Below are 26,181 nucleotides of genomic sequence, written 5' to 3' on the forward strand. Positions count from 1 at the left end.
GCCACCACTCCACAGCAACATGACCGAAGCTCTGAACTGGTCTCCTCTTCTGCAAGACCCCTCCTGAGCTGTGGTGCACAAAGCAGCCACAGGGCAGAGGGAACAGCACATTTTCCAGCTTTATCCCAGCTGCAAGAAGGAAAACCTGCTGCAATGACATGCTGTTTTGATTCAAGGGCTTCAGCACATTCCTCATAAGCTGCTTCACTGGCTCAGACTGTATCTCCATTACTACTTGTCTTATGTCAAGGAAGGACCCCTCTGACATTCCCAGGTGAAGCCTTCTCCTGCCCAAGAGGCCTCTGAGCAGTCCCAGGAAATGACCAGCTCATGGCTTACACTCTGACATTCATATCCCCTTTAATGGTCAGCTCTGAGCCATTATCTTCCAATACAGAAAAAAAAGCTTCACAGCTGTAGTAACGTTCCTTTTTTGATGGAGGATTTGGAGTATGCAAGCAAAGATAAAAGCTCACTCACGTGCTTATCTGTCCTAATTATGTGTCAGCATCTACTTGTGAATTGGGTGGCTGAAAGAAGAGAGTAGCAGCAAATCCATCTCTCTGTTCCCAGAGATAACAGGTAGAGCTGCTGACACGCAAAGATCTTTGAATGTGGCTGTATAAAATGGAGTCACCTTCTGCACTCAGGTCTAGAAAGGCAAGGAATGAAGGGGTTAAAACTCCCCAGGGTCAGTTTTAGGGCTTGGCACCCCATGGATCCCACACACTGCCAGTAAGTTGTAGCAAGGGGCTCTACACACTGCAGAGCACAGTAGAGCCTTCGTGGGCTGTCACATTGCAGCCCTTCCACCTCTGGCCACTTAAGGGGCATTTCACTGAGGGGTTGCCCTAAGAGGTGAGAAGGGCAGTGGAAAGAAGACAATGTCAAGGAAAAACAGCTGGTCCTTGCCAGGGAAACAGAACAAACTGGATGAGACACAGAGCAGAGGATTACAGGTTTTTATTTTTCAAACATTCCCCCCTAGTCTAGCACATTCTACAGTCTTGCTAGCACAGATGGTAACAAAGAGCCTGTAATGGTTCAGAAGTTACACTGCTACAGAGAGCAAACAAAAGCAGAGGTTTATTTTCTAAAAAAATTTATTGTGAGAAATGGGTGAAAGAGTGCAGAGGGGATGGGGTGGAAACTATGTCAGCTAGTGGTGCCTGCCCTGTGTGCAGCAGACATCTGTGCTAGCAATGCAGAAACCCTTCCTGGCGTCGCACCAGGTGAAGACTCCACTGTGTTGGAAGCATCATTTCACAGAATCACCCCCATTGCCCTATGAAGAAGGCTCCTTTCAGGACAGGTAACCTATCTTCTATGTAGCCAAACCTCTCAAGACACCTTGGGGAGCCCCACACCACCAGCTGTGGACATCCTGTTCTACCACGTGCCGTAACACTGCCTTAGCCAGAGGACCAGAAACGCAACAGCACCAGCTCTTTCACCTTCAGCTTCTGCTGCCTCTTCTCCCTGCTTTACACCACAGCATTAGCTGTGATTTTGACTGACCAGAGATTGTTTTCCATCAGCTGCAGACACGTCAGGGTGCAGGGAAAGACAGAAAGGCTGGTGAAGAGAGGAGATCCCTTTCCTGAAGGCTGTGGTGATGGGTTACCACACACTACCAAGCTTTCACATGGACAGATATTTCAGGCTTCAGAAGTCACCTCTTGCTTGCTTTTCCCCACATTAATTAGAACATGTTTTTCATTAGACATGCAACTGAGGCAAACCCTAAGATATCCCTGTTCATGCTCATGTCCCAGAGTTGATTGATTTGGGTGGGGTTTTTTATAATGGGTCCAAGTTTTCACATTTTGGTGACACTCCAGGACACCACTTCCAAGGCACTCCTACTCATGGCACCAGACACAGGTTCCTCAACCCTGGAGCAAGGCTAGCCCTGAAGCATTTGAGTGTGGCTATAAATAAGCAACTAAGTAAGAAAATTAACAAATTATGATCTACATAAAAGCTTTCTAGGCATTTCCTTTGGAAAAGCTGATTAGTGCTACTTTGCTTCTATTATGACTCTTGTTTATGAAGACACCCAGGTTCTGGAATGCTTCATTCCTTTCACCAGGATGACTCGACTGCTTCTTTTTAAAGCAGCACAGGGTAAGGATGACATGTTTTTAGACATATCAACAAGGAAAATTAAGGGCTCCAAGAAGCTTTCAATATTCCCAGCTCTCACATGAAGCTGGGAGCATAGTAAAATATCCTTAATTATAAACAAAGCTCAAGCAATTTGCTAAACCCAGGTGTAAATAAAAGCAATGAGTCTGCCTCCTAAGCTCCATGGGTTTAGTTACCCAAATCCTTCATGGCCCTGAGCTGCATGGTGGCTTCACACTGTGAAAGATGGCATTTGATCCTCTGAAGATGAAGAAGCTTGTTACCTGAGCTCAGTGGGGACAAGGAACACAGCACAAAGTAAGGCTTCATGCCAAGGGTTCCCTGCCCACTCTGCTCAGGTACTTCGGCAGAAGCATCACTCCCCTGTGATGTCACTGGCCCCTTCCTGATCCACCCAGCTCACAGCTGCTCTCAAAATCCCAGTCCAATCCTTCCTTAGAGCAAAAACTAACCCCCCAGCGTGGTGCCTGCAGTGCTAATGCAGAGTGAAGAGCCACCAAGACATTATCCCACCTCCAGCAGCAGCCAGTAGCAAACACTTTTGAGCAAGAATACGAAAAAAATAAAGGACAAATATTGGGCAACCCCCTGCCAGGTATAGCCTTTCAGCAAGCAGCAGTTTAGGAACTTTAAAGTCTCCTGTGTCCTATGAGGAAATACCCCAGGCTAGAAAAGCTCGAGGTTTATGAAAATGAACTTAGTTAAGAAGTGTTTGTAGAACTCCTGAATTCTCTTCTTCCCTGCCCTCTGTGCCCACAATACAAGCTATCCTGCTAAAAACATAAAAGAGAAGCTAAAGTTGCCTGCTTGACCCTGCAACATTACATTCATTGTTTACTGAGCACTCCACGAGTCTTCCTAACACAAACCTCAGCACTAGTGCACTCTCAGGCTTCTTCGACCACTGACAGCTCCTGCTGTGTTGAGGAGATAGAAAGCACCTGCATGGACTTTCTGCAAGGCAGAAACATCACTGTAAGCACCCTGGTACAGCAGGACTCCAGCCAGAGGTGCTCCTGTCTCCAGTGCTGTCCCCAGGGACAGGTGATTTTCCAGAAGTCTAGCTTGGGAGTATGGGAAAAAAATAAGACAGTGCTCTATTCCTTAATCAAAGTACAGGATCTCTTGTTAACTCACACTGTAGGGCACCAACCACAAGAAGCCTTGGTCTTGCACCTCCTTCAGCTGGAACAGGTCGAGGACATGTAATAGCTGGGATCATGTCAGATCTCCCTGGGGTGCTACCTGAGTGCTGAGGGCCAGGCTCTCTGCAGAGAGAGACCAGGCCAGCTCCTGGTGCTGTCACAGTCAAGGGACACTATGGAACAACCTGCACATGGCCCTTCTTGCCCACAGACCAAGCCAGCCAGAAAGGGCTCACCATGGATTTGCAGGTCTGAAGCACTGGCTACTAATTTTGTCCTTCCTATCATTTTGGGTTCCATTTTCATGGGAAATGAGCCAGAGTTTCACATTTAACATGACCACACACAGCAGTGCCCTGTCCTTTGATACATGGCTGTGAAGCATGAGCAGCTATTCCACTTGCTCTGTAGCTCATGGGATAAACTTCCCCCCAGGACCCAAGCTGACAAGGTAGCATATTATGTGCCAAGTGACATAAATCCTTCCAGCTCTATTAGCTGCAGCTCAGAATGGCTGATTCTTATGTGTGGCACATGCCATCAGGTGTTTGTGGAAAGGGTTTCAATCCATTTGTGTAATGAACTAACTCCAGTGAGAATGTGCATCCACCACTCAAGTCTGCAAGACCTGGAATCCCAGCTTAGGAACTGCCTTTTTGTTTGTTTGTTACAATGAGGTGTGGCCAGACATGTAGATTGTGGGTAAATTTGAAACATCACTGGGAGGTCTGCCATGGAGGAAGCCTTCAAAGCAAAGGTTATCAAACTATTCAAAGGCTCTGACGGCAGAGCATGCTGAAGATAGGACTTCTGAAGACTCCTTGCTGCAGGTAACCAGGCAACCACTCCTATTCCTATCTCCACTCAAATGAAAATGAAGCCCATGAAAACAGAGCAGACAAGCTGGTAAAACAGTATGGGCTCACTGCACTGCATGATACAAACTTTCTGAACTGAAGCCACCTTCAGAAAGGACTAGAGAGTCTTTCTGCCAGGCTAGGCCTACCAGAACATCGTGAAAGCACCATGTTTCCCACAGATCCTGCCACTGCAAACACCAAAGCAGTGACAGGAAAATGTCAGCTAATGCTCTGAACTCATCTTTTGACCCCCAACTTCTGTTCTGCAAGAACACAGAGCCAAGATCCCAGGCACACCCCTGAGGGTGAGCCTACAGGTTTCAAGCTCCCCAGCAGTAGCAGAAACTTCAGCAAGAAAACAAAAACCCTCAGAAACCAACAAGTGAGCTACCAAATACAACTGATCACACCCCTTCCAGAAGGGTTATACAGAGTATCAGCAGATCTAGCATGATCCAGTCCACACCATCTCCTTAGCAGACTAGGGAATCTGTGCTATGTATCAGCTGCAGGTCAGCTACTTAAGGGATTAGCTGAGAACGAGCTGTTAATGATTAGCATTCCCTCACGTCGTGCCCTTGGCTTGGCAGGAGTGCCCAGCGAGGCAAACACTGAGCAGCTGTGGCTGAATGCCATGCCAGGCACCTTCCCTCCGCCTGTTCTGGGGAGAGCAGCCATTCCCCAGTCACACTCCAGTGCCCTTCCCACCTTTCCAATAACATTTTCAGCTTCTTGGCCCAAAATGCCTTAGGCCTGCCCCCTCCCATACTGTAGTGTTATCTGGTATCAAGGGGACAGGTGCAGCAAATGTGTTTTGTTTCTTTTTATCCAATAATCTCATTTTTCAATTAAAATATATAATATATATTCAAAAAGGTTTAGAAAAGCTTCTATGTAATTTGCACCTACTTTTACATATAGATTACAATAATGTACAACTCTTCCCCAAGGTGGTTTGAAACCGCGGGGACCTGCCAATTCTTTTCCCTCAATCATTTACATCATCAAACATCAAATGTGTTTGTTCCTAATACAGCCCTGAAAAAGAAGTCTGTCTCTGTTGCCTTCTCAGACGGAGAGATGCATAATAGGGACACACATTACATTGGTTTCATATTCGCTGTAGAAAGTTCCCAGATTAGTAAAAAAATATTTCATCTATAGAAAATGCCCTTCTGAAAAGCAACCAGGGCTCTGTTAAGGCCACACCCAGGCTTTCCATTTCGCTGCTGTAGCAAGACAGATCAAAAAACAAACCCAAAATGATGTTTTTATGTCCCAGAAACAGCTACTAGCACCTGTGCTTATTTTACAGCAGCCTGGTGTATCAGGAAAGTGCTGAGAACAGCATAGGGACTTCTCAAAACATGCTTCTGATTCAATGGGGCTCAGTTGGCACAGTGAAAAACTCAGTGTCCTCCTGTTCCACCCAGGTGGACAACAGGAAGCCTTCTATACCACAACCACCCCTCCCTGCAGAACGACGATGGATGCTCCCGTGATGGGCACACTGAAGCCAACCCCTGAAACAGCACACCCTTTTCCCACAGGGCTTCCACCAACAAGCTCCCTCTGATTTCTCTGTGAGCCTGTGGGATACCAAGTGCACATCTGGTGGCTTAATCAAGAAGTCCAACTACTTTGCCCCATGGGCAAGCCAAGCGAGAGCAGAGCCAGCCCTTCACCAGTCCGAGGCACTGGGAGACTTTCTGCCATAGCAGAGAGAGGACAGCCAGTGAGGGATTCCTCCAGCAAACCCAACTCATCACACAGGAAAACGCTATTGCCTGGCACAGAGTCTTCTGGCCGAGGTTTTTACCAGGGCTCCTCTTTGGACATGGGCTTCTCCAGATGGTCCAAGGCAGGGTCAGGTTTGTAGGAAGAGCCATGGCACATAACAGGATTATTATTTTTAAACTCTTCCTGTTGCAGCCAGATGCAGGTTGCCCCTTCTTCCCAGATGGGCAGCCCCTTCTGCCCAAGGCATGATGTGCAGGGAAACTGAATCCAACGTGCTCCATTCTCTTCTCTGCTGGGGTGGGAAGTGAAGTCAGAACCCAATGTTCAAAACCTGAAGGACACTAGGAAGAAGAAAAATACAGTGACCGGTTAGATGTCGGCTTCAGTGGGAATCCTAGATGCACAGATAAGGAGGTCATTACTACCAATCTGCCCCTACAGAACAAACAAGAGACCTTGATCAAGAGAGAGTCAAGTGGAGGATCCAACTGCTCAGCTCCAAGCTTCAGAGTGTGATTGAGACAAGGATAAAACCAAATCACAAAGGTAAAAGTAAGCACTCCTCCTGTAAGGTGACAGCACCAACAAAGCTCTGCAAGATAAGGAAGCTCAAAGAAGGATCTGGGTAACACCAGAGGCATTGCAGGGAAGAAGCAAGGAAGAATAAAATTACTCTTCAATTTAAACACAAATATCAATTGGTAGGGAAAAGATTAAAAAAGAGATTTTTAGAGATCACACACTAAAATTGTTTATGCTCACCCATTTAAAGAAATCCTGTATCTACCTGTAAGTAATTAAACATTTTTAGATATCTCAATCCCCCAAAGGTCTAAAGATTCCTTCTCAGGTCTTCTGTCTCACCTCAATAAAACTGTCACAACTCGTTCAAACAAGCCTTGGAATATGTCTAAGCAGACTTAAGACACTGACATAAAACCTCCACAGTAGGTCTGTGATCCACTTTGGAAGGCAGAATAGTGAGATAAATGTAGGGCATCCCCTCAGCTGGATTCAGTGACAGTGAGCATGAAAAACCTGTAAAAAGGGAAAAAAAACTACAAGAGGGAATCAGCCCTGATCAAGAAAAGACAGTAACTCAGAAGCCAGAGCAACGGCTACTTTAGGAAATTACAAGGTGATGAGGGTTTTATTGATTTAATAATGTGCTGGCTGATAAAAATCCAGTGTGGACCAAAGGGAATTAGATAGAGCACAGTAAGAAAAGCCCAAAGTCCCTGAGCTGCTCAGAGACATTTGGGTGACCACCCACACTTCTCATGACTGGAATGGAGGGCACTTACATGAAGTGCTGAAGGCATGAGTGGTTGCCAGTGACTGAGCATCTGCATGCCATGGTCTAATTCCAGCTGTAGCTACTCTTTTCCCATGACCTTGCTCACTAAGGCTCCCATAAGTCACCCTGGCTTTGCACATCTAGTCCCTTAACCAGGGAATGACAGGTTTACAACTGAGCTGCAGCTACCAGACAACAGAAGTTCATATTTTCCTACTCAAGGAAAGTGTTCACGTGCTGACTTTCTCCCTCTGCAGCAAACAGCTCGGTCTGTGGGTGTTGCGTTGCTGCTGGGCAGAGGCAAAGTTTCAATGTTTGATCTCTAATCTCCAAGTACAGAGACACAGGTAGAGTTCAAAGATACTCCTGGAGAAGTTGGGGAGAAGCTCTTTTGGCATTTAACTTGTGAGAAGGTGATAAAGTCATGGTAGCTTTGAGCACCAAGGGTAACACCAACTAGTTCATGTCCTCCCCAGTGCTGCAGAGAGACTAAGCATTTATTCCTAAAGATTTTCCCTTGCCTACAAAGAGAAGCATTTCCCCAGTTCAGTTTCATTCCAGCTGTTCAAATCAGTGTGACCACTGTCATTTATTGATGAACAGTTTTCACTCAGCATTATACCCAAAAATGACCCAAAAGGCAACAAGTTAAGCCCACAGGAACTACTCAGGACAACTTCAGGTTAGTGATCACGTAGAGTACCTTTTGCCAGTGTGAATTTAACATGGAAAAAACACATTTATAGTAAGGATATGAAAGGGAAAAAGCCTGTCACACTAGAGCAATATATAGTGGCAGTCACGCTTTCCCTGAACAGTGATTTCCAAACAGGGACCCTAAGAACTCACTGCAGTAAGGGAGAGATGACAGAGTCTTGACCTCCTCACAGACACTGATGTCTGCAGCTCCAAAACTTGGTTTTGGAACTCGTTAATTTGAGAAAACATTCTGCCTTCTTTTCCCAGGAACACTCTTATTTCTCTCCACATGTGCCCTGTTCCCCCTTTGTTAGAAGCCTGATCCACCCCTCTGTCTTGTCAGCGTTCTGCACAATCCTTGCCCTCCTTTGGGGAAGAAGCTCCCCTTCATCCCACTCCATGGACTCCAGCACGCAGGCAAAATGGAAAAGCTTTGCAAAGCTCAGAAAAGGCAAACATAATCTAAGGAGAGAATAAAAGGCTTGAAGCAGGGTGTCACCTCTCCTCCCCATGCTGTGAGCAGAGCACCGAGGGGCACGTGGGAGCTACGCTCTCTGCTCAAACACAATAGTGCTTCAGAACCTGTTCCAGATCTCACTCCTTTAGTGAGCACATGTCCAGCATATTTCCCAGAAAGTATCACTTCAATTTCACGTGTAGAACAAAGCAAATCTGGGGGTTTAAACATCTCATAGCTCCTCTGTTTTGATTAAGCAATTCACACAGAGTAATAATATGGAACAAGAACATCACCATGTTGTTACGAGCTTGTGTTCTCCCTCTTGATTATATCCACGTCTTCAACAGTTCTAGAACCTATCCTTTGATAAGTTGTCCCTCAGTTTCTCTGCTTTACACTCCTAAAAAAATAATCTACACCTGGTATTCATTCTGTAGGGAGAGGTCTTGTGTACCCAGCCCAGGAGTGCAGGACAGCTTATATGTGTTTTAAAAACATTCCTGTGAAAAACATTTTGTCCCTGAAAAGTCAATGTATTCCCCAAGTATAATGGCCTGCCCTAGCATGGCATAAAACCAAACAAAACACTGAACCCTACCAAACAAACAAAAAAACCCCACAACACAAAAGCTCAGAACAATATCCAGTGGAAACACTTCAAAAGGCCACAGCCTCTGCCACTAACTTGCAAACAGTCCTAACAGAGATGAAGGACAGTGTTAGGGGTTGAATTTACAACACTAACAAATACCGTATCTGCCTCCTAGAAAGGAAATATTCTTGGCAAGGCTTCCACTTTCCAACCAATACCCAGCCTATGGTCCAGTCTGTCCATTTCCTGTTAGCTAACCAAGATCCAAGTGTGAAGTATGCCTTCACCTCCAGTTTCCTAATTCTTCTATTGCCCCTGTGGTTAAAATGCTTTAAATCAGGGTGTCATACCCTCAGAAAATAATGTATTTTTAACTCTGGTTCTCATACGCACTATTTGCAAAACTGACTCTATTTGTGCAAATATGACAAATTGCTAAAGAGGCTGCTTTGCTGTGCATGGGACAGCACTAACACATCCCTTCATCCATCTCCATCCACACCAGAGACTCCTGTTTCCCATTCCAATAATGGGTACATGAGCAATTGAGCAGGTAATGCTGCTGAAGTAGCTTACCAGACCTTACAGACACTATCCCAGGTAAGGGCAGGGCAGAAGGTGTGACAACAGAAGGATTGTGTCCTGCTACACAGAGCAAAGCAGGCAATCACAACACAGACATGCTTTGCTACTGCAGGTACTAGGAAATTTTGCAAGGATAATAATAACCTGGATAGAAACACAGCTTGTGCTTGGCTCAGTTCAACTATTCTATACATATAGGACCATGTCTTTATTTTTGGAATCAGCACATGCTCCCATGTTAACTGCAGAGCTGTAGGCACTGCCTGGCAGACCAATGTCCTGTGCTGCAGTCATCCTGGGGGACAGGAGACAACAGGAGTTTCGTTCAGGTTGCTGTTCTATTTCATAAAGGAGACGATGACCTGGGAAGTTAAATCCACCTACCTTCACACAGCTTTTGCTCCTTTTAAAAGGGAACGTGGCTCTTTACCAAAAGCTTTTTTCTCAAAGAGCACCTGCTCTTCCAGAGAGGTACCTTTATCTGCTGCAGAGTTTGGCACAGGAGCCATCCCAGACAGGGTTATAGAGCTGTAGCATTTTACAGAGCTGCACCTACCTTTTTGTGCTCCTGAAGTTAACTTGGTACCCAGGTATGGTTGGAGGCCTGTGAGGTGCTGGGATAGCTAGGAGTAGGCAGAATGGGTTCAAAATTAAAGTCCAGTCCTTCTCCATCCATGAGTTCACTGTTGATTATGTAATCCATATCACATTCAAGGTTCTCCATGTACATGTCAATGTCCAGGTCAGTGGGCAGCCTGTCCTGGTTCAATCCCAAGGGAGCAGGGCTAGCAGAAGAAAGAAGCACTGGACTGCCCAGCTGGACTGGCTGGGCAGAAACTGGAGCCTTCAAACTGGTGATGCTGGCAGTGTTTTGAGGAGATGTGACTATGGGAAGTGTTGATGGTAAAACACTGGCACCGACTGGTTCTGCCTGCTGCTCTGCAGGCTTTCCTCGTGGATTGCCTGAGCTCATCTTACTCTGGGCAGCTTGTCCACCCAGAAGCAGAAGAGTTCGGCTGCTCATCCTGTTACCAGTCTGTGGGAGAACTGGATCCACCTGAGTCATCATAACATCCCTCGGAGGCGGAGAGCTGGGTGTCAGGAGAGCTTCCAAGGTCTGAGGGGCAGAGAAATGGCTGACAGAACTTTGCAGTGAAATATCAACAGGGTTAAACAGGGAATTGCCAAAAGTCTGACCAGCTGCATTTGGGCTCTGCAAGGAAAAGCTGGAATCTCTCTGGATCTGACCACTGGAGGCAGATTGCTGGGTAGACAGAACAGATGAGCTGGGAGACATCAAATTTAACCCATCAATGAGCTCAAGCTCCTCGGTCACAGTTGGTGGAACGTTGCTGGATGCACTGGAGTACACCAGAGAAGGAAGCAGCTCTTCATCATGGAGGTCATCCTGCTCTGTCAGGATAGGAGAAAGCCTGGCACTGATGGTGCTTGCATTGGAACTGGTTCGAGGCCGGAAGGTGTTCCACACGTCAGAGTCCTCGTTGCTTCTTGAGGACGGGCTCCCAGGCCACTTAGGAAATTGGGAGCCAGGACTGTCAGCAGAGGATTCTGGTGCAGACTGGAGAGGAGGCTTCTTCCTGGATGCTTTACCTCTGACTTTTGCGAGTTTACTGCTGTTGTCCATGGAGGCAGCTCTTCTTCTTGGTGCTTTTCCACTTTTACCACCCTCAGGATTGAGCATCCACCAGGAGCTCTTCCCTGTGGCTTCATTATGGACTTTAATAAACTTGCTGTGCAGGGACAGGTTATGTCGAATGGAGTTCTGAAAAAAAACAAATATAAAAACCACAGGTAGTGAGGACCTGACAGTTGACACACCTCCCACCTAGAAATCTCACAAGCACAAACGCATTCAGATGGTAACCAGAGAAGAAAGTTATAACAAAGGCCTACCCATAATAACCTGGTATTTCTGTCTGAACATGCTTGGCAGCACCAGCAAGCAGTGCCACGTCTCACTGCAATGCCAAGGGTGAAACTACCATGACAACTAGCAGCTTTCAACCAGCAAAATACTAACACAAGGGATCTTTAAAGGCCATACAGAATCTGCAAAAAGTAAGCACATCACAGAGCAAGTAAGCAAATTCTTAAATACAGCTTTCAATTTCAACATGAGCCTAATTGAATTTGAGCTAATGCTGCTCCCACCCTTATGACAGCCCCTTTACCCAGCATAAGCCTGGTTGAAGTTTTTAATGTTTATGTGGCCAGTTTTTATCAGATTCAAGCCCAGCACAGCAGTGAATCAAACAGACTGGGTGAAGAGAAATGGCAAAACACTTCTAATTCAGTAGACCCATTACCATCTCCACCCCAAAACCAGAGAAACAAGAGTGGAACTTTGAGGAACAAGTGCCCTAGTAATCCTGGAGCCTGGCAGCCTCCCTCTGCAGGGAGGCAGTGCACTTCCCTCAGTGTGTGTTTCTGACAGGGTGAGATGTTCAGTGGATACTGCACTCCCACACAGTACATGCCAGTTTTAGCCTCTCCCATCTTTCCACTTGGCAAGACACACATTCCTTGCCTCTCCCAGTTCCTTTCTTCTGGTTTAGCTGAAAACTGCAAGCTAACATATCTGTATGCCATCATAAAACTGAATTTTCATCCTACAACTGATAAAACTCCCCAGCAACAGTCTCATTGGCTCAACAGATCCTCCATAAACTCCCCCCGAGGCCTGTGTCGTGCATTTGTTTGATATCTGCACCAAATCTGTTCAGATGGTCAAATTACAGATCATTAAAAGGTGCTGCACTGGTAGCACAACAGTGATCAAAGAGCTCCAAGAGCAACATCTTTTTCTTATAAACTAAAAGATACATAACAGCCTTCAGCTTTCATGCATACTCTCTTAATTCTGAACAAATTAACTGTGCTTTTATCATCCTTTTCCACCAACTCTCAACACAGTTCTTTCCTGTCTGCTGCTTTCCCTCTCCCCACCCTTTTCCTCTCGGAAAAGTCCTCACTATGCTAATTTTGGCTACCTCACCATAAGTACTATCCTAGAACAACGCAGATGTAGATAAACAATCCAGGCAAAGTGGAAAGTTTTCATGGAGAGGGAAGGAGATGTGAAAGTCATCCTGGTTTAGCTTCCATTTTAACCTTTGGCTGTTGAGCTTTTGGCGAAGACTGGCTGCTTGTTGCAACCAGTATCAAAGAATACATGTGTTCTTACTTGGAGAGTGACTGCAGAGCCAGGGCCTGATAGAACATATGTCAGTCAATGCTCTTACACAGTTTTATTATTTTGCCATCTTCTCTAAACACAGCTTTCCTTCCCTTCAAGCCTTGAAAGAAGTAATTCAGGCTGGTATCCCATCTCCAGGAAGGCTGCTGCTTTCACTTCCAAAGAATCCCACCCCCTTTCCCAGGTAAATGTGCATAACTTTGAATGCTGCAGCAATAAGAATCAATAGGTTGTCACTAATTCTTCATTTATTTTCCTGAAAGTAACCTGTGAACTCATCACATTGTGTCAGGAATGACTCAAGAGCCTGCACACACAGGACACATTTGAAGTCTCATAACCACCTGGTTTTCAGTTGGAACTTTAAATCAACAGGTTCAGGATTTTAAATTTTCACAACTGACTTCTGTTTTCTTCTCATGCATGTCTATAGCCAGGCTTTTAACTGCTGTGTCAGCAAAAGCACACTGCACTGGTGCAACCAACTCAGTAACACAAACCTCAAGAAAATTAGCACCATTTTGGGTATCATAAGGGACAGTTTTAGTAACTAATTTCCTGGGGGGGTTTGGCTGAAAAGCAGCTTGAAATAAGACATACTGGAATAAGACTAGGATTAACATGATCAAAGAAATGTGAAACACAGTACCCTTTATGAAACAGTCTCAGTGCTTTTACATGTTACTGCTAAACTGCCATAATGGCTCAGAGCTGTACAAAAAGATAATTGCTCTACTGTTCCTTCCTTCCTCATCTTCAAACTCTCCTCCTTCCATAACACAAGCATCTGTGACCCTGTGAGCTAGTTCAGAGAGCAAACCCAACAGAAAAGCAGCCCTATCCTTCCTTGACAACTACTTTTCCTGCTTGTTTCATCTCTGCCTGTTTTTCGAACTTCCTCACTGTGGGGTTCAAGCACAGAAAACTAAGGAAGGGAACAGAATATGTGGTTGGAGGCAGAGCAAACTGCAGACTCGAGCCCAGAGTGTCCCAAAACACAACAGAATCAACTCACCTACCAGCCTGGGTGCTGTGAGACAGCACAATCATTCCTGCTGAATGATTTAATACACCTCCCATATGGAGGGCACCCTTTAAATCTCATTGAGAAAGCCAGGGGCAAATCAATTATGCTAAAATAATCACAGAACAGCAAGTCAAACCTGACAGGAGAGGAAATGACAGAGATCAGTCACCCAGGCAACCCTGGCATATTTCCTTTCTTGATATTAAGCAACTCAAACCAGAGACATACAGATGGCACAAACTTTTTGATGCTCAACTTCAGCAGTGTGGGAGGATCCCAGCTGGTCTGAGCACCTGCAAAACACACAAAGCCTTCACTCTGCAACTCTTTGATCATAAGGAAGCATGACCTGAAGAGGCACAAGCAGGAATCCTTCAAATCCTAAGGAACCTCTTCAACCACTACTTAGGGGTGGGTTATTGCTATTTATTCAGGTATCTTACAGTGGCACTTATGGCTGTATGTTAAAGTGTTGCCGTGAAAAAAATGCCAGCCTGTGTTTCTAAATCCATCACAGATCAAAGATGATTCCTGTAAATGACATTCAGACAAAACCAGTCTGAAATTAAGGACAGATAGTATGCAAAAAACCCCAAAGTTTGGCTAGAGATATTTATTGTACCCTGTAGGGTGGACCATTCACCAGGTCCCAACCCCTGTGTGTACAAACTAGGATACATGGACCAGGCACAGAAGTGTGCCTAGCAGCATACACAAATTGTTCTCTAAATCTCAGTTACCACAACATTGAATCTTCTTGATAAAAACTCCTAGTTGCATTTAAAGGACAGGAAGACTTCTCAGCATCATACCAGGCCTGCCCCCACACCATCATGTGGATCCTGAACAGGACAGAGAATTAGCCACAGGAGCTGGTAGCACAAGCAAGCAACTCTCCTGCCCAGTCTGCCTTCTGGACAACTGCCATGGACACCAAGATACCACGGAAAATGCTCAGGGGAAGTGACTAGAGAAGACTGAAGGCCAGTGACAGCCTTTCCAGGGGACTACACAGTTTAGTAGGTGAGGATGATGTTATCTACCATAAAACTGAAGTTTTACTCAGAGTGGGTCAGAACATTCAGGACGGTTTGCTCAGACTTTAAGGTTCCTCACACTAAAGATGTCACCCTCCTGTGACATACTTTGTCACACTGATGTGGCAGGAGCAGAAGGAGGCTCCTGTGCCCTGCCTGGCAGAGCAATGCAATGCCTGTGCTACCAGAGCACTCGGGGCCAAGCACAAGCTATGCTGAGAAAGACACAAGACAGAATAGCTATCCTTCCAGGAGACAGAGTGGCTTCCATCCTTTCCTGGCCATTCTCCCAGGAGCAGTCAAGTTTATCCTACAAACCACAGAGGCACCAGATTTCTTAGCAAAAAGTCTCCCTCAGGAATGAGTGATAGAAATAATTTAAAAAAAAAAAAAAAAAAGGAAAGCTATGCAATCACTGCAGCCGCCTGTAATAAACTCTCACTGCCTTGGAGGCACACAAAGAACGTGGTCTCATCCCAGAGCAGGGCCATGTTCCACAGCCAGGCCTGTAATTGTGCTGAATTATCCTTTGCCACGGCATTCTTGGGAGGCTGTGAGGGGAGGACGCTCCGCCTGCTGTATTTGTCAGTGCCTGTCTCAGCACTCACCCGGCCACTTGGCTCCAAGGGCTTCAGGAAAAAGTCTTCCTTGTAGAGATTTTGCACCAGCAAGTAAACAACTCCTCCAGAGCCAGGGAGTCAAAGCACTTCCCAGCAATCCCCTTCCAGAAGGCACACATGAGCACAGACGTCAAGCTCAGCAGACTGGGATCTCTATCTTAGGAAGAACATTTTCCTTTCTGCAATCTTTCAGTGGGAGGCCAGCAGATGATCACAGCTCTCTAAAAACCAAAGACCGAGGCGATTTACAAGTTTACAAGACAGGCAGCCATATACTAAAAAAGCTGTTCAGGATTAGGTAGAGCAGAAGAAACCTGTTGGAACAAGTAATACCAGCAGCCCAGGAGCAGCCATCTCTGAGGACTGCCTGGAAAATTCAGCTGTGCTGCAGGGAATAATCTTTCAGCAAAGCAGCTTTCCAGAACAAGCTGGCAGGGAGCAGGAAAGAGCAGCAACAAAATCTTAAAGTAATTTGACTGGCAGTGCACGAGGCAGATGGATTTTCAATAAAAGACAAGCTCTTCCCTACTTTTGAGGGGGACAGCTACACCCTACAAGGCTTCAAACAAAAAAAGAAACCCAAATCTTGTGCTTCATACTCTTTCAGGGCTCACAAGAAGGCCCTCTAATTGTCAGCAGTGCTCCTCAAGTTTCCTTGCTGGACTCCTCAGTACAGCACCTGAACAACCATCATTTGGCCTCTGTTTGTTATCCCCCTCCACTTTAAGGAATCCCAGCCAGGCTGTCAGCAGCTGGGACAGAAAACATCTCCCTGCTGCCACCACATGAAAGCATCTGGGGCCATGTGAGGTAATGGCAAGAGTCCAGCAGCTGCCACCCACCCCCAGCCCCCCTGGATTCAAACAGTCAGACCCTCCCTGCCCTTTGCAGGGCAGCAACTTCCAAGAAACCAAACCAAACCAAACTTAATAGGAAGCAGCACCTACAACACCATTAAAGAGTAACTGTACTTAATTTAAGTACCAGTGATGACAGCAATGACATCACTATTCCCATTCAAGTTAGAACACATCATTCTTCATTTTTCATGTCAGAAGGTTTAGTGTGGAATTGTATCCTTCCAGGCACGTGAACTTAGGAATAAACACTAAGGGCTTTCTCAGCACAGTCACAGAAAGTTGCTTGCTTTCTTCACAGACCGAGGTCGATGGCTCTGTGCAGCAGAGACACCCCCAGACTGAGCCTCCCCTATGCACAAACCTGCACGAGGTTGAAGGTTGGGCAGAATTATACTTTGCTCAGAGCCAAGATGCTGAGCTTAAGTTTTATGTTTCCTTTTGGTTTATGGAAGTGTTCGAGGCTAAGCTAGATGGGGCTTTGTCTAGTGGAAGGTGTCCCTCCCCATGGCAGGGGGGTTGGAATGAGATGATCTTTAAGGTCCCTTCCAACCAAACCATTCTGCGATTCTGTGATCTTGAAATTATCATTACCAAATGTCAAAGCAAACCCAGTGTTCCCACCAGATGTTCCTGTTCAGGTAAAGGGTTTCTTAGTGAAATTAAAGAAAGCTCTACTGATAGTGATTTAGGCCCTTACCTGTTCAAGTTAAGAAGCTAAGGTTCTGACAAATCTGAGCCAAGAAAAGTCTTAAAGGATATGGGGACACTCCAGCAGATATAAGGAAACAACTAATGTGACTATTTTAGGAAGTGATCATTGCTCATTTCCAGATCTGACTACAGAAAAAAACCCAAAAGCTGCCTGAGTGCTAGTCAACACACCAATAAACAATAAACTTTTCAACTTTACCAAAACAAGTATTCACATAATTTATGTACATAAAGATAGCCTGGGAGAACCTATCAGCTGTAGTACAGCAGAAACCATACAGAAGATGGACAGGCTTGCTTTTGTCTGTTGGCTATTCTCCTTCATAGAGGAGATTCAGAGGGCCACAGGATGAGCAGCTGCTCCAACCTGAGGGAGCCCTGCACATGCTCTGCCTGGAGATCAGATATCCTCAGCTCTGGGAGAGGCTGGGGACCTTCAGAGCCAGCACTGTGGCACTGAAAGCCAGCCAAGTGACTCTGTGACTGAGCCCTCAGCCAGGTCTCCTGATCCATCTGGTCACCAGTTACTCTCAGCTACGTGCAGTGTGCACGTAACACAAGCCTGGAAAGGAAGGAAGGTTTTTCAGGAAAATGAAGATTAAGAGCTAGACAAGTTTCCACATAGATGGTACCCTCTATTTCAGACAAACACTTGGTAATTTTTAATTTGTAACACAACTACTTGAGCTGCTGCAGATGTGTATAAAGATGCATATGCTGCATGTACATATGTGTATATACATGCACACATTTGAATTCAAGTGAATGGGAAGTACGAGGATGCAGAGGTGTGACTGCAGCCTCCCATAACTAATACAACAGTGCAGAATCATTTGTTCTTCCCTTTGTGTTGCACACACAGGAAACATCTGATTTTTGTTTCAGTGAAGTGCTTTTGGGGGGTGAAAAGGTTGGTTTTAAAGTTCATTCTGTTCCCACAAAGGAAAAGGCGAGAGCTTTGGGAGAATACACAGTTTGTTTCACTAAAAAAAGACAGGTCCTTAATATTGTTCCTCGCTGTGCCAAACTTGCTCATACTCGTGGATGTGACAACCAGGGCAAACTGCTTCTGCAGGGTTTATGCACTTCTGCTTTATCCCAAACCCTCAACACCTTCCTCTTCCGAGTAATCTCAAAACCAGAAGGAATTATCCTCTTATCCACAGAGTAGCTTGCAGAGCACCGAGAGGAGGATTACAGAGAAGCCCCACACACACCCCTGCAAGGGCACTTATGCCTTGCAGGCTGGGTAATTCTTAACCTCAGATGAATTACTACAGGGAGAGGACAGGCTGCACACACAGCAAATCTGCCCTTTACAAGGTGCTTGAAGCACTTCAAGAACAGCAAACACCACCTTCCTCGACAATACGGATCCTTCCGGAATTCGTGGAGCTTACACCCTGGCAGTCTGTAACAGCTGTATTTCCCCCCATTGTATAGTGGAGTAGGACAGCTGTAAAGTAATTATGAAGCAACAATGAGCTTATGGGTTTCATGTTAACTAAAGCAGATTAAAAGTTTTTAAAGACATATTTCTTTTAATTACTCATTCGAAAATCTCAATTAGAGCTGCGCTGCACACAAATGGGACACATTATCAGTATGGCTCTGCCCAAACACGACAGAAATGCCAGAACTGTAGAGCTGTACCACCACCTTAACAGGCATCAAAATGCTACATCAGCCTTTAGCAGCAGCTCCACATTAACGTCCTCCATCCAAACTCATTCAGTTCAAAACTGAGAAATCACTAAAGTTAAGACAACTCAAGAAGATTTTCTCTTATTTTACAGATTACAAAAAAAAAAAAAAAAGCAAGCAGAGCTTCACAGCTCTAAAAAATAACAAGGAAGAATAAAACTGAAAAGCCAGACAGGATCATTCCTCAGCTGAAGAGACATCTTTTGTTTACTCAGTCTTAAATATGCACCTATTAATTTTACTCTAAGTCCATAAAATTCAACTTGAACTGATTTGATTGACTCTATATCTATAAAACTGTAAATGCCTGACCTGCCTTTGTCTAAGGCATCTTGATGCAAACAGTGAAGTAGTAAAACAAACAAAGCCTCTTGCATATCTATATAACTGTGTGTTAACACAAAGGAGGACTAGAAGTCAGTTCTGTGGTCACACGTGATGGGGAACACATCCTGCCAAGCTCTGCCAACAGGATTTGGAGAGTGAACAGGGAAGAAAATGGATCAGAGGGAACACACCACAGCCCACTCTGTCTCTCTTGGGACACATAAAATTAACCACATACTCTCTACAGACCAACTCAAACTTTGACAGTATTGGTTAAAAACTAAATCAAGTTTTTTTTACAAGAATTTCTCCCTGGCATTTCAACAGTTCCAACTGTATTTCTATCATAGTTTTCTGTTTGCTGGGTTAAGTGAAGGGCTTTAAACTGCCCTAATCATAAGACAGGCCAATTCCCACCACAGTTGCTGACATTCTGCCCTCCCTCATCTTTCCTGGCAAGAAACTTCTTTCTTTTTCCCTTCTAAAGCCAGTTAGTCTGTTCTAGGCTGAAAAACCACAAACACATTTCACACTGAAAAGTCAATCACAGAACAGCTACAACAGCATCTGAGCAGGGCCCTCACTCTCACATCTGCAAGAATTCTCATAGAGAACTTCTGCAATTTAAATCTACCTGTCCGTGTCCCAAGAGTGACACATGATTAAAAAAACCCAGAATAAAACCAAAGACTGATGGACCTGTTACACACACTGAATATAACAAAAAGAAAGTCACACTGAATCGAGTCAGAAGTCTACCTATTCCAGCAGCTAGTACAGTAGGACACTTCACTATATTCCACCTCCACCACAGTATCTGGGGAGTATTTCAGAAGCTGCAGTGAACTGTCAGGCACTACTGCCAAACAGGTACAGCCACACTCCTGACAAGAAAATGCACCAGTTCCATGCACTGTCAAAGTGCCACTGCACACAGGAGCAGCAGGACCAGGACAGTACCCCCAGCCTGAGAAGGCAAAACCACCAAAACACATTTAGAGTAAGGAAATGCACCCAAGCACTGTCCCAAATTAGAACTAAATAAGGAGTATTTAACCTGCACATAGGAGAAAAAGAAAATAACCCCTTTTAGTCAAACTATATGCACTCTCCAGGAACTGTCAGCAAGCCAGACAAATGGCACAGGTGAAAAGCTCTGTATGGCCCTGTGCCAGTCTAAGCTCTGACAGCTGCATCCCTCTCACCACCTTTCCACCCTCTGGAGCAAACATTTGCACTCAGGCAAACAAGTGGTGAACCACTTCGGAGAGCTGAGCCAGTTGAAAGCCATCCTACCAGAAACAGCCTTTTTCTAATTTTTTTTTTTTTGTTGTTCAAAATTAACTCTCTGTGCTGACTTACTGCTCAGTCACACAAGGAGAGGAACGTGTGGTTGGGGCCACAGAAGCCCCAAGCCACCCTAGCTCAAGCTGCCACAGAACTGCAGAGTGGATGAACCGCTAATACTGCAAACAAGAGTAATTCCAGTGTGGGGGGAGAGCAACAGATCTGTTTAGACTCCAGTCACCATAGCATCCACCTCGGTACATCGGGACGGGCTGAGAGGCTCTTCTGCAAGCCAGCTCTCACATTTCCCTTTCTCTTTGTTAGAGTTCGTTTGACTAAAGAGAATGGGAACACTGGAATGGGGACACCTCTGCACCTGCAGAGCACTGAAAAGGCCTTTAGTCCTTTAACAGCACTCAGCACATGCCTATTTCCAGAGCGAGAGGAGAAGGCAATGCTGAGCCTTTGGAGTAGAATATTGCTTTTCCTTTTCCAGACTCTAGCAGAGTTTGCCCACGGCCCCTGCAGGGCTGCGGGACACAGCCCCCTTTTCAAAGTGAGCCTCTCGAACGCCGAGTACGCCTGCCACGACAGTTTATTTATACCGAGCTTTAGCACCATCACGTGACGGAGAACTGCGGTCTTGCGATTAAAAAATACCCTTACAACCGATGCTTCACCCTGCGCAGAAACTCGGACACAGCCTGCGAGCCGCCCCTCCTGGAAAAGTTCCCACCCGCAACGAGCACAGGGAACAGCCTCGCAAGGCAACACCACAACCACCCCCAGCAGCTGCTGCAGCTGCACAGAGCCGGAGCCTGGGCTGGGTCTGACGACGAGGGTTTGGGCAGGGCTGAGCCGCGGCCGGGCAGCAGCAACAGGTGAGCGCGGGGCGGGCCGGGCCCCGGGGAGGCGCTTCCGCGGCCGCTGCTCGCCCGGCCCGGCCCCGCCACACCGGGCCTGTCCCTCCCGCCCCGGCCCCTCGCACCTTCCAGCCGGCGGAGCTGTTGCTGTCGCCCTTGTCCTTGAAGTAGGGCACGGAGCGCACCATCCACTCGTAGATCTGCGCCAGCGTGAGCCGCTTCTCGGGGGCGCTCTCGATGGCCTGGCTGATGAGCTCGGCGTAGGACTGGTTGCCCCAGGCGTTGCGCCGGGAGCCGCCCTTCCGCGCCGCCGCCGCGCCGCCCGCCCGCGCCCCCTCGGCCCGCCCGGGCCCCGCCGCCGCGCCGCCCGCGCCCTCCTCCGCCGCGCCCGCCGCGCCGCCCGCCTCCGCCTCGGGCCGCGGCAGCGGCCAGGTGCAGGAGCGCGGGCGGCTCTGCGGCTCGAAGTCGGGGTCGATGTCCGGCGGCGCCGCGGCCCCGCCCGGCTCCGCCATGGGAGCCGCCCGCGCCGCGCCGGGAGCGCCGGGCCCGCCGCTCCTTTGTGCGCCCCGGGCCCGCCGCCGCCGCGCCGCTCTGTTTACCAGCGAGCAGCGCCGCACCACGCGCCTGCGCGCGCGGGGCTCGCCGGGAGCTGTAGTCCCGCCGGGGCGGTGGCGGGCGGTGGCAGGCGGCGAGGCGGACCACAATACCCAGCGTTCTCCGCGGCGGAGGGCGGGGCGCGCCCCCGGTGGGTGCGCGTGGCAGGCGGCGCGCTGGCGCGACTACAGTTACCAGCAGGCATCGCGGCGGCCGCGCTTACATAACCCACGGGGCCGGGGGGGTCCCGGGGCCCCCGCGATGGCCGTGTGGGGCCTGGTGGGCCCGCGGCGCTCGCCGCTCCTTCGCCCGCTTCAGAGCGCTCCGCGGCACCGCGGGCTGGGCTAGGGGCACCGCTCCCTCCGCCGTCCCGTAACGGACCGGCCCCCATTTCCGGACACGCCCTCGCGCAAGGCCTGACGGGTCCAAGTCCCAGTCTGCCTGTCAGAACCGCCGCAAAGAGTTTCCGGGCCCCGCGCCCCCCGCGCCGAAGAGTGTCCGGGGCCGACTGCACCCCGGACGCTGTATGGTGCAGTTCCTGTGTGCGTTTCTAGACCCCTCGCCCCGCTTCCCATCCCAAGCGCGCAGCGCGGCCCTCAAGGCCTCAGGCTGTGCCCAGGCCCGCGGGGACCCGGCGGGGGCGGCCCAGGCGGCAGGACCCACGCCGGCAGTGTACCTGCCATGCAGATTCCGGGGCGCGCTGGGCGCGCCCCGCGGGCTGGATACCCGCCGCGCTTATGCAGGCGGCGGCCGCGCGGCGGCGCTGGCAGGGCGGTGGCTGAGGGCGGCCCTGAACCCTGGATACGCGCCAGCTTATGCAGGCGGTGGGCGGGCGCCGCGCGTCGGTGCGCGGGCAGGGCAGCATCTGAGAGGCCCCGGACTCTGGATAGGTGTCGGTTTATGCAGGCGGCGGGCGGGCGCCGCGCGGCGATGCGCGAGGCGGGGCGGGCTGCGGCAGCGGGCGGGGTGGGCCGGGCCGGGCCGGGCGGGGCGGCGGCGGCACCACCATGTCGGAGGCGGCGGTGGCGGACACCCGGCGCCTCAACGCTAAGCCGCAGGACCTCACGGACGCGTACGGGCCGCCCAGCAACTTCCTCGAGATCGACATCTTCAACCCGCAGACCGTGGGCATGGGCCGGGCCAGATACACCAGCTACGAGCTCCGCATGCGGGTGCGGCCCCCGCGCCGGGCCTGCGGGGCCGGGCCGCCCCGGCGTGCGGCCCGGGGAGGGGCGGCGGCGCTCGGGACGCGGGGCTGGGGGGGCCCGGGGTGGTGTCACTGTTTGGCATCGCCGGGCTGGGGCGCTCCGGGGCTCAAGGTCAGCGCTGGGGGGTTCGCCGGGGCCGCTCGGCGTCCAGCGGGGCTGGTGCACGCAGGGAGTGGGAGGTGCTGCCTCAGCAGGGTCCTGCGCCCGGCCTCTCGCTACTGCCCCGCTGGGTGGCTGCTGAGCAGGGCATGGCTGTACGGAGCTGGTTATCTCAGGCAGGGGAGGAAAACTGGGTAGCAGTGTCTCGGGAGCTGCTCGCAGTGCAGGCGGGCTGCCCCTTCTGGGCTGCTTTATCGAGGGCCTGTGACCCAGGAGTGTGTGCAGCGGGCTGAGCACTCGCAGTGTTCACTGAGCCTTAATCACACTGAACGGGGGACCCTTTCACAGCTCTGCGTCTGATAGCTGGAGAACATAACACTGAGCTTCCCCTGGAACAAGCTCCCTTTGGCGTGTGATGTGGTGCTGGCTTAGGTTTCTGATCGTGGCGTTATTTAGCTGCTGAGCCTCCCCTGCCTTTAAGAAGAATTGGTGTTTGGTTTTTTCCTGCTCCGGCGCTTGGCTCCCGTCAGCCTGCAGGTGGCAATGGGAACCTCTTAGTCCACTGAAACCAGCCGAGGTGCAGCTGGGTTTACCTCGCTGCCTTCTTAAGAATACAGTTAATCGCGGTGCACTAATACCGGTGTTCATCCGAGTGCTGCCCATCAGAAGGTTTTGCTGCCTCAGTTCCTGGAATGTTTCAGGCTGTGTCGATGAGATAAAGGTGAAGTTGAAGGTCGAAGTTTAAAGGTGAAGCTGTCAGTTGCTGGGCTGCAGTGGGCAGGGGGAGAAGGGTGGGATATTGCTTTGCATTTATGCAGTGACACATGATGGATGTGAAAACGCCTGTTAGGGTAGGTGGTCTGTTCTGGAAGAAGATTGCTGCATGAGGTCTGGCCTTGAACAGTTGCTGGGAAAAGATTTCCTCCTGTAGTTCTTCCTTGGAGATGCCAGTGTTGGGTTGGATGTTCTTATGCTCTACAGGCTACTGTGAAGCCCTCTTGTAAATCACTTCAAAATGGACTGAACTCAGAGGAAAAAAAACAGCCTTCTCTGTATTGTCAGCACTGATTCCAGTGTGTGCCCCTGGGAAGGGAGGTGTTCCTGAAATAGTCACTTGAGGGAGAGGGAATGGCTGGCACTGAGTAGCCTGGCTTGCTTGGATCTGAAGGGTTTTGGTGTTCTGTGCCCTGAATAAGGAAGCTGAGTGTTTCTGTGATGCCTTATTCTCAGGGGGCTTGGTCTTCTCATTGTAGCTTCAGGTTTCAGTTGCGTGTTGAAGTGCTCTGTGGCTTCCAGAGTAACCTGCAAATTAACTGCTTCGCTTCATTACAGACAAACCTCCCAATCTTCAAATTGAAGGAGTCGTGTGTGAGGAGACGATATAGCGACTTTGAATGGCTGAAGAATGAGCTGGAACGAGACAGTAAGGTGAGGCCTGGCTCAGACCTGCCTATTCCTGAAACTGGGACATGAGGGAACAGTTACAGCCATAATCTTGAGCTGCCCAGAGGAGAGGCTGTGGTGGTGGGTGCTTTTTGTGGCTCTGTCCACGTAATGGGGCTGGAGATGAGCATCAAACAGCAAAGGATATCTGATTGCAGGTGGCTGTTCTGCTGACAGGGTGGTTCTGTGCTTTTAGATTGTAGTGCCACCACTGCCTGGAAAAGCTTTGAAACGACAGCTCCCCTTCCGAGGAGATGAGGGCATCTTTGAGGAGTCTTTCATCGAGGAGCGGAGACAGGGACTAGAACAGTTTATTAACAAGTAAGCTTGGTGTCCTGGGTTTGCTGTGTGCTGCCTCGGGCTGCTGCTGATGGAAGGGGGCTGTGGGTTGACCATGAGGGAGTCTTGACCTGCTGCTGGCAGGTGCCAGTGCTGAAGGGTGGTGCCTGCAGGTGGGTAATGAAAGTGTGGTACTGGAACAAGTGCTGCCTCGAGTGTGGGTTGTGTTCCACGCTCTCTCCTGAGAGTGCAGTGAGCATTAGCAGAACAGATGTGGTGGAGAGACCCACCAGCACCGTAGTGTTGGATCAGGGCACGGCATGGGAGGGAACACTCTGTGCTCAGGCACCTCTTACTGGTCCTGTTGTACCAACAAGTGACCTTGGGCTGAGCACGGTGTGGATGTGCTGAGCCAGCTGCCTGACTCCCTGCTGCAGGGAACAGAGGTGTGGGGGTCTTGGTGGCAGCTGTGCTAACCTCCACATCTGATTTTCTTCCAGAATTGCTGGACACCCACTGGCACAGAACGAGCGCTGCTTACATATGTTCCTGCAAGAGGAGACTATTGATAGGAACTACGTCCCAGGGAAAGTGCGCCAGTAGGAGCACCTGGCACTGTCTTCCTCCATTCCACCCTCCCTCCTGCAAAAATGACATTTATTTTTACACTAAATCTGTCTTCTCTGAACCAGCTTTTCCTCTCTTGAACCTCCCAGTTTGTTCAGTATTTTCCTCTTTTGTAACTGGCAGCAGTTTGTTCTACTGGGCTGTGGTCTTGGCCTAAAGGTGTGAAGATTTATGCACGTGAGCGTGTTGTCCCGTGTCTAGGGGCAGATGTGGATAGGTGTGGATCAGGAACTTGCTTATGGCGTTCTGGTGTAGGAGCTGCCTCTTTCCCTATACAGGAAGGTGTGAGATGACCTTCGCTCCCTTGTCTGTGCAGCCCCAAGCATCTCTGCAGGAGACTTTGAAGAATAGCAGTTGTCATGTTGGTCAGTGATCGCATCAGGTATTAGCGTTTTAGTAAGGTTTATCCAAACCAGTGAGTAGGTGCCTGGGTGTGTCGGTCTCTCATCCAACCCCATTCACCCTGCATGAAACCCCCATTCTTCACTGTCTGGAAGTGCTGAGACCCAACACCTACTCGAACCCCGCACTCAGCCTCCTGCATTACAGACCTGTTTGGTGTGTTTGTGCCCCCTCCTTTCTAACGTGCTGCTGGCAGCTTGAGGGGTTTCCATGCCGTGTATTCTCATGATGCTCTGTGTGGGCCGTTTGGCACGTGGAAGATGGGATAGTCTGGGCTGTAGCCATGTGTGCTGTGATGCCTTGGCCCAGGGTTTCAGAAATGCCATGGTCTGTGGTGCCATGGGCTGCTG

General features: G+C 48.9%; 2 protein-coding genes across 2 annotated transcripts; one reads left to right on the top strand and one right to left on the bottom strand.

Moving 5' to 3' along the window:
- Window positions 1-948: 948 nt before the first annotated feature.
- On the bottom strand, window positions 949-22,390 carry FOXO4 (forkhead box O4). Its single transcript, XM_051789478.1, has 3 exons — window positions 21,305-22,390; window positions 10,083-11,309; window positions 949-6,234 (listed from the first exon to the last, which is right to left on the bottom strand). Exons 1-2 carry the CDS (start codon window positions 21,689-21,691, stop codon window positions 10,101-10,103), a joined length of 1,596 nt encoding a protein of 531 aa, XP_051645438.1. The 5' UTR covers window positions 21,692-22,390; the 3' UTR covers window positions 949-6,234; window positions 10,083-10,100.
- A 321-nt stretch (window positions 22,391-22,711) lies between these two features.
- Window positions 22,712-25,495, top strand: SNX12 (sorting nexin 12). Its single transcript, XM_051789505.1, has 4 exons — window positions 22,712-22,945; window positions 24,413-24,508; window positions 24,720-24,844; window positions 25,303-25,495. The coding sequence occupies exons 1-4, from the start codon at window positions 22,781-22,783 to the stop codon at window positions 25,403-25,405; spliced, it is 489 nt and encodes a 162-aa protein (XP_051645465.1). The 5' UTR covers window positions 22,712-22,780; the 3' UTR covers window positions 25,406-25,495.
- The last annotated feature ends 686 nt before the right edge of the window (window positions 25,496-26,181 follow it).

This window comes from Manacus candei, unplaced genomic scaffold, assembly GCF_025592945.1.
Source record: "Manacus candei isolate 608988 ecotype Guabito, Panama unplaced genomic scaffold, ASM2559294v1 h1tg000003l, whole genome shotgun sequence".
Lineage (NCBI taxonomy): Eukaryota > Metazoa > Chordata > Aves > Passeriformes > Pipridae > Manacus > Manacus candei.